We start from the raw sequence: 14,860 nt of genomic DNA on the forward strand, positions 1-14,860 counted from the left end.
GGGGCTGTTACACCCCACTACATTCCCACCCCAACCTCCCTTTTCTGGTATATGTGAAGGTGCTACACTCCTCCCCTCCCCCACACTTTGCCTCCCTCTTGCCTTCTTTGTCAAGTGCGAGTGCACAGTTCTATTCTCCAAAATCCTCCCCGCCTCTTTACCCACCATGCATTTTCCCCTTCCTGCTTTCCCTCCCCGGCTTTATTTCCTCAGTCCATTTCCGATCTGTCTATTCCTCCCTACTGCTCCTCCTCTTCTTTTTGTAAACGCATCTCTGTTCCCCAACTTCTATGTACTGATTCTGGGACATGTCAGTCAATTGGTTAACAAGCCATTATTAAGTGTCTAATATGAGCTAAGCACCACGGAGTCCCATCTTCCCAAGGGGAATCAGCTCCAGGTCCTAGGTCAGTTCTGTATCTCTGCGCCATGGCAAGCTGATCCTCTCCCCAAGCCCAACAATTTTGATTTTAGGAAGCCCCCAGGAGAGGCTTCATTCGGGCTCATTGGCAGCAGCAAGAGCAAGAGGAGGACCAAGGCTAGCCCTGGCTTGGCCCTGTCTGGCAGAATTCCCTGTAAAATCTCCTCCAGAGGAGAAGCTTACCTGAGGAGCGCCCTGCCATTCCTGTCCCCTGTCCCCCGTACTTTGGTCTCCCCTGTTGTCGCGAGCTCTCCTTATCAGAGAGCATCTCAGCTCTGTTTGTCTCCCTGGTGTTTTCCCTGTGGCTGTGGGTGCCCCATCTTGTCATCCATCCCTGTAAGTGATACTGTCACTCTGGATTGCTCAGGGCAAGCAGGCAGGCACCAGGCTCACGAAGCTGAGAGGTGGCCCAGGTAACAACCCAGACTCAACTCCCAGACTGCTCTGGGCCACTGGAGAGGAGGAGAGCTCTAGCACAATGCCCACTGGCTACCTGAGGGCCAGACTCTCACTCCATCATGCTGCATCAACAACATGTTACCCTGAAGATTGACCTGTACCACCTCAACCTGGGTTTCCACTTACACTTCTGCCAGAGCCTTTTCTGGCTGCCCCAAATTTGGGTCTCTCAGCCCTGCTGTTGCATACCTACTACCTCAGAGTGGCTAGACCTCACCCTCCACCCGACTGCATCCCTATATGCACCAACATGCCCTGTCCCTCCATACATAAAATTCACCCTGCTCCTCAGACTCCACTTCTGTCTGCTCCATGGATCTGATAAGAAGCAGTGTGATACCCTGGAAAGACCCTGGCTCTGGAATCAGAGGACCGGAGGACCTGTGAATAAGTCCCCCAACCTATCTGGCCTTAAATAAAAGCCCCTTAAAATCAAGGGGGTTGGGTCAAACGTCCTCTCCAGCTCAAATCCGTGATTCTCTAATCCTAGAACTATTTTCTACACTTTGAGAGCCTGTGACATGTCCATAATTTTCCTGGGGAGACTATGACTCCCCACACTCTCAGATGCTGGCCTGGCTATCTGCCTATATACAACCTCCCCTCCACTCCAGTTACATGTATGATCACACACACGTGTAAATATATAGCACCTTCTTTCCACTAGTATTACCTCCATCTCTACCCTCCTGGTAAGTAATGGAATAAGCCCAAGATCTCAGAGTCTATTCCTTCCTCTTCACAAGAGCACCAGTATGGAAACAAAGGCCTACCTGGTATCATTCTTCTTGGGCGCCCAGCACCTTCTTGGTTTTTTATCCCCGTCCCCCCTCCATTGTCTCACAGACGGAAAAGCCATGGCTGGCCTCTAAAAACCAGTGCTTGCCAATACAGCAAAGCAGCAGGCAGGAGCACCTAAAAGACAGTTACTTACACGAGGTGGGCAGGGGGCTTAGGAGAGATGGAGATGGACAGGACTGGGGCACAGCTGGCTGGGGCCCCTCAGCGTCCGGTGGCCCTGAACCCCTCCTCACTGGACTTAGAATATCAGAGATCCTGGGGGCTGGGGTGAAATAGACAAGTTGGTGAACAAGATATAGGAGCAGAGGGTATGAGCAGAATCAGAAAAATGGATGGGCACAGGAAGCCAAGCTAGGGGAAAGAAGAAGGATGGATGGAAGGAAGGAAGGAAGGAAGGAAGGAAGGAAGGAAGGAAGGAAGGAAGGAAGGAAGGAAGGAAGGAAGGAATTATTCAGATGTTAGGCAGAATTAATCTGTCAAGCTTTAAAGGCAGACCAAATAGGAGAGCAAGATGCCACACAAGTTAGAATTGAGTTCTGAGAACCCTCCAGAGATGGAGTGTTAGAGGGCAGCAGGGAGGTGGGAGCATCTCCTGGCCTAGGAGAGTACCTGCCAGAATGGTGAAATAGGTTGGACCCAGTGATGCCCAATGAAGGCAAATGAGATCATGCAGCAAGAGGGTATCTCTTCTTACTCCAAGCCAGAATGAACAGTTGATTTCCTTTCTTCTCTGCACATTACACTTAAATGTATACCTTATCCCCTATCCCCTCCAATTAAGCCAATTCAAGATATGAAAACCTGAACCAAAAAAAAGATTATTGTTTGAATAATACATTTAAAGCTAGGAGGGGCTTAAAGGCCACTTCGTCCAAACCTGTCATGTGACAAATGAGGAAAATGAGGCCAGAGACATGAAGAGATTTGCCCAAGGTCACACAGGTAGTAAGTAACTGAGCCAGGACTTGCACTGAGATCCTGTGACTCCAGGCTTAGCATAAATCAGGGATGCTGATTAGTTTTTTCTATATACAACTTTAGCCACATCTTTAAATATCTCATTACTGTGGTGCCCTGGAAATAGGATTCAGTTGACAAAAAACTCTGATTTATAATTCTTCCCCACAACAGGTACCCACCAACTGTATAAAGTGGGGGTCCCACAGGGAAGAAAGTTTTCTTTCTCCCTAATAGGGCAAGAGAGACTGGACCAGAGATCAAGAAGGAATTTCCTGACGATGCAGGTTGTTTCAGCTCCAGGATGGGTTGGGATAGGAAGAAAACCAAGGAGCCCTCTGCCCTAGCCCAGACCAAGCACCATCTCAACTTCAGCACCTGGGGCTCAGATAACATGAGCTGACTTGTTTTGAGGGAGAGGGATGGGTTTCTGGAAGGCCCTTCCCCTTTCGGAAGTCACAGGATCAGAGATTTAGGTCATCTAATCCAACCCCTTCATTTTAAAGACTCGGAAGCTGAGGCTCAGAAAACTGAGTGGACACACAGCAATTAATATTTCATGTCTTCCTGACTCCAGGTCCAGGAACTTGTGGGTAGAGGATGGGGAAGGATGTGCCTTCTGGAAGTCTTGTTTCCTGTCCCATCTTCTAACTTCTTGGCAAGTCAGGCCAAGATGCACATACACTCATGTATGCTATATTTCCCACTATGCTACTCTGGTGGGGCTATCAGAGCTGAGGGTTAAAGTGGCCTTTTCCTCCCATCTCAGGAGTTCACTGTGGCCCATCTCTCTAGGGGGTCACTCTTTGGGCTAGTCCCCAAGGTGGGGACTCTAAGCCGGAGGCAGGACAGCAGAAGAGTCCAGGGCATTAGGCTGAGGATGGTTGGAAAGCTCTAGCTGTGAAGGCCTGAGACATCCTCAACAGGCACAAGGGAGAGGTGGGGTGAGTATGATTAGTCAAAGCTGGGTTAAGTCTGGGGACCAGAGAAGACAGACAGCAGGCCCACGGGGGTTAGGATAGCACCTCAAGGAGGACAAGAACACCTTCCTGGTGTCTAGGTGAACTCCACAATTGGTGCCTGGGGCCCCGTGGTAGGCAGCCTGGGCAAAGGTTAGAAGGAAAGCAGGTGGGAGGCGTTGGCAGCGGCCATCTAAGAGAAGCTGGGATGAGCTGTGGGCGTAGCTGGCTCAGCCTGTCCAGGTCATTCACGGCACCAGAAGCAGCAGGGCCCCGCTGTGGGGCTGGCTACTTACATGGGAATGGCAGGGGGCTCATGAAAGTCGGAGACGGACAAGGCTGGGGGACGGCTGCTTGTGGCCCCTCGGCTTCCAGGGGCCCTGAACCCCTCCTCACTGGGCTTAGAATTTCAGAGATCCTGGGGGCTGGGGTAAAACAGATGAGAGAGTGAACCCCGAGTCCGGAGCAGAAAGAGAAACCGACAGGCAGGAGAGATCGAGCAAGACTGAGATCAGGTCTGGGTGACGGCCTTGCTGTTTGGGACCATCTGAGGGACAGTGGGAAAACAAGAAAGAGTACTTGGGCATAACTGAGACTTTACATTTAGGAGGCCCCAAACCCACTTCTCAAGAAAAGGATTGGGGGGGGGAAGGGAGAGTTCACCCATCTTAAGGACCCTAGGCTTCACATCTGAAAGTGGACCCTTGGGGTGAGAGATAGGGTCAGATGACTGGGGAGGGGAAAGGGGAAGGGCCTTCCAGAAACCCATCCCTCAGATCACTCTCCCCTGAAAGAGTGGGAGGGAAGTAAGGATAAGATTATAAAGGAGAGGGATAGACGAGGTCACTGGGGAAGCAGAAACTCCTCTCTCTCTCTGAGCTCTGAGGCTCATGGAAGGCACCAAGGGGCTGTTCAGCTTTGAGGCCGTCAGGGCCTCTTGCCTCATGCAGAACAAAGATCGTTCGATTAACATCTATAATCAGGTGCCAGTGTCTCCCTAGGTATACGGATGCCAGAGGCTAGAGAAGTCCTCATGAGCTCTGCTCCCACCACCCCTCCAGGGAAGGCACAATCCTGCTTGGAGATGCTAGTTGTGCTCCCTACTAGTTTCTAAGGCAGCACAGGACAAGCACCCTGATTTCTACAGTCTCTGGCAGTGGCAGCTCCCAAAGAGGGAGAGAGCCTTTGGGTTTCCTCAGAAGTTTCCCGTAGTGATGGGCCAACCCTACAGGGAAGAACAGAGCACTGGGCGGAAGCACCATTTCTGGTCACCTGGGGAAGGGAAGCAACTACTTACACAGGACAAGCAGGGAGCTTAGGAGAGATGGAGACAGACATGGCTGGGGCATGGCTGGCTGGGGCCCAGAACAGAGCACTGGGCGGAAGCACCATTTCTAAAGTCACCTGGGGGAGGGAAGCAACTACTTACACAGGACAGGCAGGGAGCTTAGGAGAGATGGAGACGGACATGGCTGGGGCATGGCTGGCTGAGGCCCCTCAGCTTCCGGAGGCCCTGAACCCCTCCTCACCGAGCTTAGAATATCAGAGATCCTGGGGACTGGTGAAGGTCAAACAGATAAGAGTGAACAGGAGGAGGGAGCAGAGGATGAGATGTCTGGGGCTTGGGAAGGTATAAACAGAATGAGAAAAGTGAGGGAAGAGAAATGCACAGGAAGACAAAGGTACAGCCTAGAACCAGCCATCAGGGATCCCTAACCCAGCTGGGCCTCAGAGGAGAGGGGTGAGTGAAGGAGTGAGGTAGACACTGGCTACTGGTTCGCCAGGGACAGCCCTTGGGTAGAGTGTAGGCGTGGCCGTTCCATCCCTGGGACTAACTTTGGTGTCCTTGGTTGCGACCTTGACCTTACACTAGGGCTGGGGCTGTTACACCAGTGCCTACCATGGTGCTCCACACCATAGGAGTTTAATAAATCTTAGCTGAAATGAAAGTGGGGAGCTCCCAGTGACCCTGACACACCACTCTCCCCTATGCAAAACCTCCTCAGAGCTGTTGTCTCCAGGCAAAGTTGTCCTTGAATATGGGTCTTGGGCTAGTGGGCAAGGGAATTGCCATTTCTATGGCCTGGGACCCGCCTCTAAGTCCCAGCTGGACCTCTAATATTTAATAACAAGACAGTCTTCACAGAATCACAGAGACTTCCAGAGTAGAAAGCGGTCTTAGCAACCAACTAGTCCAACCCATCTCTGAAAAGGAATTCTTATTAAAATATGTCCAACAAGGGCTTCTCCAGCCTCTGCCAGAAGACCCTCAAAGAAGGGCAGCCCACTAGCTCCTGAGGCAGCCCATTCCCCCTAGCAATGGACGCACTATTTGTTAGGAAGTTTTTCCCAATATCAAGTCTAAATTTGTCTCTTTGCAATGTCCACCCGCTGCTCCTGGTTCTGCCCTTTGGGGCTAATCCTCCTTCCATACGACAGCCCTGCCTTCATATATTTGAAGACAGTTACGATGTCTCCCCTGAGTCTTCTCCTCTTCAGTCTAAGCATCCCTAATTCCTCCAGCTGATCCTCATGTGACACAGACTCTAAGACCGTGATGTTGCCATCCCCTCATTGGCCACCTCTGGACTTTCTCCAGCTCTCAACTTCCTTTCTAAACCACGTTGCCCAAAACCGAGCAAGTGTTCCAGATGTGGTTTAATGCCATCTTTTACTCCTTCATTAGGGAAGTCCCCAGAGAGTCACTGATTTCAACTACTACCTTGTAGCCTTAATTGGGAAGACAGAGAGGACTCCTTCTGGGGCGAGAGACAGCGTAGGGCAGGGCAAGAGGATTAGAGGATTTTAGTGCTGGAAGGGAAGGACCTTTAGGGATCATTCAGTCCAATTAACTCACTTCATAGTTGGGGAAACTGAGGCTCAGAGAGGGAAAGTGACTTATTTCAATAAAAAAGAGCTGGGAAACGACCTCAGGTCCTCCGACTTTAAATCAAGTGTTCTTTCCACCTATTCTGGGTCACACTGTTTAGTGAAATACAAATACACTGGCTACTGGTTTACCAGTACATACAATACAAATACAAAAAGAATAGCCTCCCCAAAAGAGAGACAGGGTTTTTAAAGAACTCCAGGACTGATTTCTTTCTTCTTCTTTTTTGGCTATTATAACCACCACTACTACTGGCATGTATATGCTGCTTTAACATTATCCCCTGTGAGCCTCACAAGGGCCCTGTGAGGTAGGCAACACAGACATTATAATTTCCATTTGACACAAGAGAATGTGGAGGTTCGGGGTGTTCAGATGACTTGTCTGAGACTGCCCAGCCAAGGAGAGAGAAGCTGAGTCAGGGAGCCTCTCTCTTCCTTGGCCCATCTGGTTCCACCCACCCCTAACATCAGCTATGGCTCAGATGAAGAAGTAGGGGGCTAATGGGTATGGCTCATGTAGGCTGATCCTGGAGGGAGGATCTTCCCACTCCGAGGCTGTGGTAGAAGAATGAATGCACACTGGAGAAAATTCTGGAGCCTAGGATATGAGGAGGGGCAGGAAATTAGCCTTCTGTGGTATTGCAGTCCCGTGGCAAAAAGATTTAGATCTGCAGCTAGATGGCCAGGGCTTTAGTGACTCTATGGGCCTCAGTTTTATCCTCTGTAAAAGGTCTGGAAGACCTCCAAGGTTCCTTTCAGCTCTACACCTATGACTCTGAATAACTCCCATACCTCCCAGCTCTCACTCCTATGATCTCAGCACAACAAAAGCCTTACCCCTATCCTAACAGCAGAGATGTGACTGAAGGTAGCCGAGTCATATCATCTAGGAGAGCTGCACATACCCAAGGAGTGGTCACTGAGCAAGGATTCCCTATGCTCTTCCCAAGGCCAAGCCAAGGGGCCAACTTCTGGGGTCTCAGCTTCCTCTATCGGCTCTCTGAGGCCTCAGTCTTCCCCTAAAGGGAGATCCAATTGCTGCTGGCATGGGACCCCGAGAGAGTGGGTATTTCCTAGCAGTTGAGAGGTGAGACCAGAGGGTTGGTTGGGTACCTGCTAATGCCCTTCCTTGATGCCACAGCTCCTGCCTTCAAGCACTAGGGATTCCTTTGGGGGTTCCATGTGACTGACACCCTCATCCCAGCTCTGATGAGGGTGAAGAAAGGCTTGGATAAAGGGAGAGTCCCAGGGCAATTGACATGGGGTCAGAGAATGGATTTCTAGGCTGGTCCCCACGGTAAAAGCTCCCTCAAATATATATGTGGATTTGAGAATATGGTTGTAAAAGGAATAATAACAACATAAATGTGGGGTTTAGAGACATCTTATGGTCTATGTAGGTGCTACAATTTACAAAATGGTTTTGCCCACATTATCTTATCTGGACAACACTACAGGAAGCTATTCATTTATATAGCTTTTTCTAGTTTGCATCTTTTTGTGTATTTTACATAAACTTGTGTATCCCCATAGAGAATGTACAGCCCCTTGAGGGAAGGTATGTCTTTGAAATCTCAGTGCCTGGCACAGAGTGATTGTTCAATAAATGCTCACCTATTGATTGACCTATGTTGCTCAGTTGTGTCCAACTCTTCATGACCTCATGGACTGCAGTATATCAGGCCCTTAAGTCTGAAGGGCTCATCTTCTGATGGCATGTCTTTCGAGCATTTTAATACTGTCCATAGGGTTTTCTTGGCAGAGACACTAGAGTGGTTTGCCATTTCCCTCTCTAGCTCATTGTACAGATGAGGAAATTGAGGCAAACAGGATTAAGTGACTTGCCCAAGGTCACCCAGCTAGTAAGTGCCTGAGGCTGGATTTGAACTCTGGTCCTTCTGACCCTAGTCCCATTGCTTTATCCACTGTGCCACCCACCTGTCACACGCTTTGAGAGGGGCAGTGTAACATATTATAATCCCTATTTTAAAACAGCAACTCAAAGAAATTTGCCTAAGATTACACTGGTCACGAGTGGTGGAGACAGAAACACAAGCCCGATCTCCTGACATTTAGTCCAGTGCTCCTTCCCCTACCACAACAGGCTGATTCTCTAATATTAAGCCTGAGAATGTTGGGATAGGACTCCCGGAAATGGGAACCTGACACTGTGTCCCTGAGATCTGAGACACTCTAATGGGTCTAGGGGCAGAAAGCTTTTGGGGAAGGTCTTCGGGTGACAAGTTTTAGGGCTGCATGGTGGGGCCACTGGGAAAGGCCTGCCTGCTTGAGAGCAAGGAGGCAGGAATGCAGATGAGGGGCTGAGTGAAGCCCACTTCCTCCAGAAGGGGGAAAGGGGATTGTTGTTAATTAGAGCAGAGTTTCCTAACCTTTTTTGTGTGTCAGTCTGGTGAAGCCTATGAATACTTTCTCAGAAGAATGTTGTTTTTTTTTTTTAATTTTTTTGTGTTTTGTTTTTTGGCAGGGCAATTGGGGTTAAGTGACTTGCACAAGGTCACACAGCTAGTACATGTGTCAAGTGTCTGAGGTCATGAACTCAGATCCTCCTGACTCCAGGGCTGGTGCTCTACTCACTGCGCCACCTAGTTGCCCCCAGAAGAATGTTTTTAATGAATAAAATACACAGAATCACAAAGAAAACCAAAGCTTAGTGGAAATAAGATATCATTTTTCCCCCATCCAAGTTCACGAATCCTCTGAAATTTATCCATGGACTTTTTTTTCGGGGTGGGGGAACAATCCGTAGACTCCAGGTCGAGAATCCCTGATTTAGGTTGCCAGGGAGGGGATTTCCTGACCTGTCATTTGGCATGAACCTAAATGAAAGCCTTAAAAGACCCATACAGAAAAGGCCTTCCTTCCTCGGGGACCAAGAACAGATCCATCATCCCTCAAAAAGAGGGGACCCAGGAGAAAAGTCAGCTGGGGAACCAGGAAGTGAAAGATAAGGTCTCTAAAACTGAGATTACAGGTATGAAGCTGCCAGTGGCTGGGGTAAGGCACAAGCTGCTACAGCCGGTCTAGCTTAGGAAAGGAGTTGAATAGTTTCATAGGATTTAGAGCTGAAAGCGGCTGCCTTACCGATCATCCATGAAGTCTAACCCTCTCCTTTTCCAGATGAGGAAACCCCGACCCAAGGAACAGAAGTACTCACCCAGGATCACCTAGCTGACAAGTAACAGATGAGATCTGAATGGAGGTCTTTGGAGGTATTCTTCCCTGTACACCTCACACTTACTTTGACCTACTTGGTAACATACATTGAGTGGATGAGAAACTATTCAAGGGGAAGCCAGAGCGGGGCAAATAGGTGAGGATACGTTCCCAATGGTGACACCTCTGCTCCCTTGGGCGATGTTGACAGATAGAAAGTAACAGTAGGACCTAAGGAAACCTTTGGTTTGGGAGTCACTCTGGGCTTCCTTTGTCAGAGTCTGAAATCAATCTGCTGCCTTTTTTTAAGTCCTGGGATTGCTAGGCTGGCACACGCACTCAGACACCCTGACGTAGCTCCCCAGTCCCATCTCACAACTACAGTCTAAATGGAAGGTGACCCAGAGCAGCCTATAATCTGTTCTCTTTGTCTTTCATTCATAGATGCTTCTTACCCTCTCCTGCTTTTCTTACTATTTGACTCAAGGCCAGAGCCCAAAGTATTTCCAACCCTCTCAATCCCCTTCAAATGCCTGCAGTCTCTGGCCCTCCCTGCCTATCTGGCCAGTGGAAGGTCAGCCAAGGGGCCTTACCTTTGGTGTCTTCATCCTCTATGGTGGTGTTGGTGCTGTCTGATGATTCCTAGAAGGAGTACACAGGGAGTAGATGAGAAAGACAGAAAAGAAAGGAGTTTGACCAGAGGTAGCCATAGGATACGGAGCTGGAGCAGCTGGCAGACAGGATGGAGTGGTCTCCAACTAAGCTAAAACAGCCCTCTCCTGGATGAGGCCTGTGCCTGGTTAAGGAGCTACCCCTCAGTAGCAACATCACTCATGGTCTTGCTGTGAGCTCCAGCAGAGTCCCACTCAGATCCGAGTCCCTTTGCTGGAACTCCATAGAGCAATGCCCACACTTCAACAGACCTGGAAGAAGCTGCCTGTAGCTAAGCTCTGAGCCTTTGGTCCACTTTTCCCTAGGTCTGGAGCATCTCCCAGAAGCTTCCCTTGTTTCTCCAAACCCCCTCCCCCTGTTTATCCTTAGGATCCAGTGAGAAGAAGAAATTGGAAAGTGGCTCAGGAAGAATTTGGGACACGGACACACACACACACACACACACACACACACATGTATCGGGACTGGACAGAGGACAGTAAAACCTCAATTAAATAAAATAGACTGGCTGGGCCCTATCTCTCTCTTTTTTTCTCCTTTTTGGAGAGATAGAACCTCAGCTTTCCAAAAAAAGAAGCCAATAGCAAGGAAATGGGCTAATATCAGGAATTCTGAAACAAGAGCAACAACACTGAGGACCACCCCCCCCACACCCACTAACATCCAGCCTCTCTGGTACCTCACTGTAGTGTGGGGGTGAGCCCGTGTTTTTGAAGGCTATGCCAATGGAGCATAAAGAAGCTCTGACAGCTCCTACCACACTGGAAACTATTTCAGGTGCAAGCCCGGCAGCAGCCCATGAGGTTCCTGGGGACCGGCCCAGCTAAGGTCGGAGGCGCTCCTCTTGATGTGGGCCATGGAGCAACAAATTTGTCCATGATAACAACACTTATTTTCTAAGCAGTGGACAGAGTGCCTATTATGCTGATGGACCCTTGAAACACTGGCCTATTTAAAAACAACAAACTCCCCAATAATTTTCAGGGAATGCCTTGGGAATCAAGGAATATCAGTTTCAACCTCCTCTACCTTCTGTATCTATAACCATGGTAGAACCCCATACAGGCTCCCAGGTGAGCAGAGCTGAGGTTCAGGACAGTGATTCTGAGGCCATAAAACCATGACTCATCAAAAAGACAAATACATTTACTGGCTTCTACCTGCTCAGGCAGGAAAGTGGATGCTTTAGAACTTCTAAACACAAAGCTTGAAATGAGAAAGAGCAAAACCCTCAGTTAACCAGAAAACTCAATTTAGCAGAGCATCCTAGTCTTTGTGTGTACATTCTGGCTAATCTCGGTATGACTACATTTCTGTGAGCCTACAACTCCCCAGAAATGGCCGAGGGAACCACCCATCAGCGGCCAGGGGATGGGAGAACAGCCACTGAGATTCACACAGTTGTGCTGGAACCCACACAGAGGACGAGAGATACCTTGGGAAAGCATCTCTCCTGGGCCTGGACCCCTCATTGAGGTCTTCTGGCTTTTCTCTGCTTGTACCTGTGTGGATTCCAGCCTGGTCTCCTAGGTCCCTGAGAAGCCAGTCACACTCCCCTGTGGCCCCAGAACTCTTTCTCACAACTAAGGTTTATCTATGAGAGAAACTAAGATGACAGAGAAAGAGTCGGGACTTTTCTTTCCAATGGTAGTAACAGCAAAGACTGTAAATGGGCTCTGGCTTAGTGTCCTCCTCGGCCAGACAGTGGTGCAGGCCCTTTGGGGGCTTCAGACCAACCCCAGGGTTAAGCGCATCACTCAGTTGTCATAAAGTACTTGTGCTGTCCTTCTGAATAACAACAATGGCTCTCATTTGTGTATGACCCTTTGGCTTTACACACATCATCTCACTTGAGCCTCAGAACAACCACAAGCCCGTGAAGGCTGCTGTTATTATCTCTTACAGATGAGAAACTGAGTTTCAGAGAGGTTTAAGTGATTTGCCCAAGGCTGCATAGTAAGACCATGTCTAAGGTAAGATTCAACCCTAGGTCTTCCTGATTCTTGTAAAAGGGGTGGTGGTCAATAGCCTTCAGGGAAGCAGAGCCCTACCCTATGCTGGTGGGACTGATCTGGCCCAGAGTGTTGGGGTGGGAATGGTGGGGCAGGGAGAGGGCTGGGTCTGCTCCCTAAACAACGGACTTCCAGACCCTGTATGAATAAAACACTGCTAAGCTGGGGAAGCTGGGCAGGAGGTTGGGTGAGGGGGAGTCTCTGAAGAAGGGCTGCCAGGACCTATGCTCAATGCCACACATCAGCCAATCCAAGCACTGTAGGCAGGCACCAGATCTATTCTTCATTCTTCATTCTCATGCCCCGGTAGCCTAACATAGTGCCTGGCACATTGTAGATGTCTGATCAATGATTGTTGATTGACCTCGGCTGCAGGAAACAAAGAGGAGGCAGCTCCCCCCACCCTTTTGGTGCAAGGGTTACTCTCGGGAGAAAATTCCTCTTTGCGGAAAACAACAGTCAGACTACAGAAGACACACACAGAGAGACACAAAGACACACACACATGCATGCATGTGCCCTGAAGAACACCTCATTCAGAAAGGGCAAGCTCCTTGAACTGTGGAGCTGGAAGGGACCTCAGAGACCACCTAGTCCAAGCCTCTCCTCATCCAAAAGAAGACTGAGGCTCAGAGACACCAGGGGATCCTGAATACCACACAGTAAAGGGGATAGGTGCTACCAGCTTGAGAACCACCCCCATTTTCAGCATTTACTTTTAGAAGTTCATCTCCAAGAGAACTGGGAATACAGGACCTCTGAGCTCATCTACATGACCTAGATCTTCCAGTCCAATCGCTTTACCTTAGAGATGGGGAAATGGAGGCCCAGACAAGGGAAGTGACCTCCGAGGTTGTGAGCACCAGAGCCTCGATTCAAATGCCCCAGGTCCTCTGGCTCCAAATCCAGTGGTTCTTAACATCATACCCCACTGCCTGTCATGTAGGATTAGCCCTCCTGAGGGAGTGCAGGTGTGCACACGGCAGCCAGACAGGATGGCACCAGGAGAGGGAAGGCCTCCTGTTGAGCTACCACCTAAGCAGCCCCTGCAAGGCTCAGGCTTCCTCCCCTGCAATGGTTATGCCGATGCGCTGACGTGAGTTGATGATCAGAGTGGAGCAGAAGTGGACAGGAAGAAGAAGTCTCTTGAGCAGAAAACATTTGAGGGCAGGAGAGCAGGCTTGTCCAAGGTGGACACGGTACATGAGCAGTGGGAGAGGGGCCAGGCACGGTGCTGCTTCCCTCGGCCAATCGGAGCACCCTACTACCTTCCCCATTGTCTCTCCAACCCACTCCCTTGCTGTTCTGGGCCCATCCCCCCTAGGATCCCATCTCTAATGACCAAAAGGCCTGGGTGGAGGACCATCCTCTCATCTACTGCCCTTAGACAGCTTGGGCAAAGAGGACAGGGTGGAGAACTAATAGTTACCTTCTCTATCCCGAAACTATGGATTCATCCATAAATCAGCCCCTAGCCCCGGAAATTAAAGGGCCCTGACAACTCCACCTGAAGGGCTATATTCACTAGAACAGCCCTGGGGAGTCCCAAATGCTGAGCTCCTTTTCATATGCCCTGGTTAATGTCATTCACTGATAATGTCGTTCATTGGAGGCTAGACAGAAATTAATAATAATAATAGCATTTATATGGTGCTTTAAGTTTGCAAAGTGCTTTATATGTTATCTCATTTGACTTCTATGACAACCTTGTGAGATAGGTGTTATCACTATCCCAGTTTGGCAGATAAGGAAACCAAGGCTGACAAGTTAAGTGACTTATCTAAGGTCATATGACTAGTAAGTGTCTGAGGCAGGATTTGAGCTCAGGTTTTCCTGATTCCAAGTCCAGTGCTCAGATCCCCAGAAGCTCAATGCCATCTAACTAATTTTGAGACCTCCAGGGGCTTTTTGACACTCTCCTTAGCCTGTAGCTTCCTAACCACTAACCACCCCAAGCTGAATCTTTTCTCCCACTGAGGTTTCAGAGAAAGACACTGATAAAACAAAAACCATACAGACCAGAGTCTGCTTTGAGAGGGAAACAGGGGCATAGCACAGTTACACAGTGACCCCAACTAGCTGGGTACCGAATCACAAAAGAGAAAAAACAGAAATTCCCAAAAGGGTGAGAAGGAAAGAGAGGCAGCAATACCTTAATCCCGTCCACTGGGTTATGGATAACGGTGGTTTGAGGCTCCTACAGAGGAAGGAAAGAGAGGTAGAACAAGGGAGAAAAAAGAAATGATGCCAATAGAAAAGAAAAGGAAACATTGAAGAGACAGAAAAGTGGAGAGGTGACAGCATGATAAAGAGAGAGAGAGAGATGAAAAGAAGTTCAGGAAAGAGCAGGAGGGAGGTAGAAATGGAGGAGGGGGGAAAGCAAAAAGTAATTAGTTCAGTGAGAGACAAATGATTCAAAACAGAGAGTGGCAGAGTAAGGCTAGAAGAGAAATTTGGAATTGAATTAACATGAATGAAATAAAAAATATCCCAAACCATGTAAAGATTGTCAC

The 14,860-nt window shown here is 49.1% G+C and overlaps 1 protein-coding gene across 4 annotated transcripts in view; it reads right to left on the reverse strand.

The window, feature by feature from the left end:
• Nucleotides 1–14,860, reverse strand: part of CAMK2B (calcium/calmodulin dependent protein kinase II beta) — a 312,498-nt gene that overhangs the window by 22,412 nt on the left and 275,226 nt on the right. For 2 of the 4 annotated variants that reach the window (XM_036748941.1, XM_036748940.1), the window contains 2 exons: nucleotides 14,500–14,544; nucleotides 10,257–10,305 (listed from right to left, as the gene is read on the reverse strand). In XM_036748941.1, the coding sequence (XP_036604836.1) occupies nucleotides 10,257–10,305; nucleotides 14,500–14,544 (94 nt within the window). Of the gene's footprint in view, nucleotides 1–1,814; nucleotides 1,944–3,893; nucleotides 4,023–5,026; nucleotides 5,156–10,256; nucleotides 10,306–14,499; nucleotides 14,545–14,860 lie in introns of all 4 variants that reach the window. The other 2 variants (XM_036748943.1, XM_036748942.1) reach the window with 2 other exon arrangements.

This window comes from Trichosurus vulpecula, chromosome 3 (genome assembly GCF_011100635.1).
Source record: "Trichosurus vulpecula isolate mTriVul1 chromosome 3, mTriVul1.pri, whole genome shotgun sequence".
NCBI lineage: Eukaryota > Metazoa > Chordata > Mammalia > Diprotodontia > Phalangeridae > Trichosurus > Trichosurus vulpecula.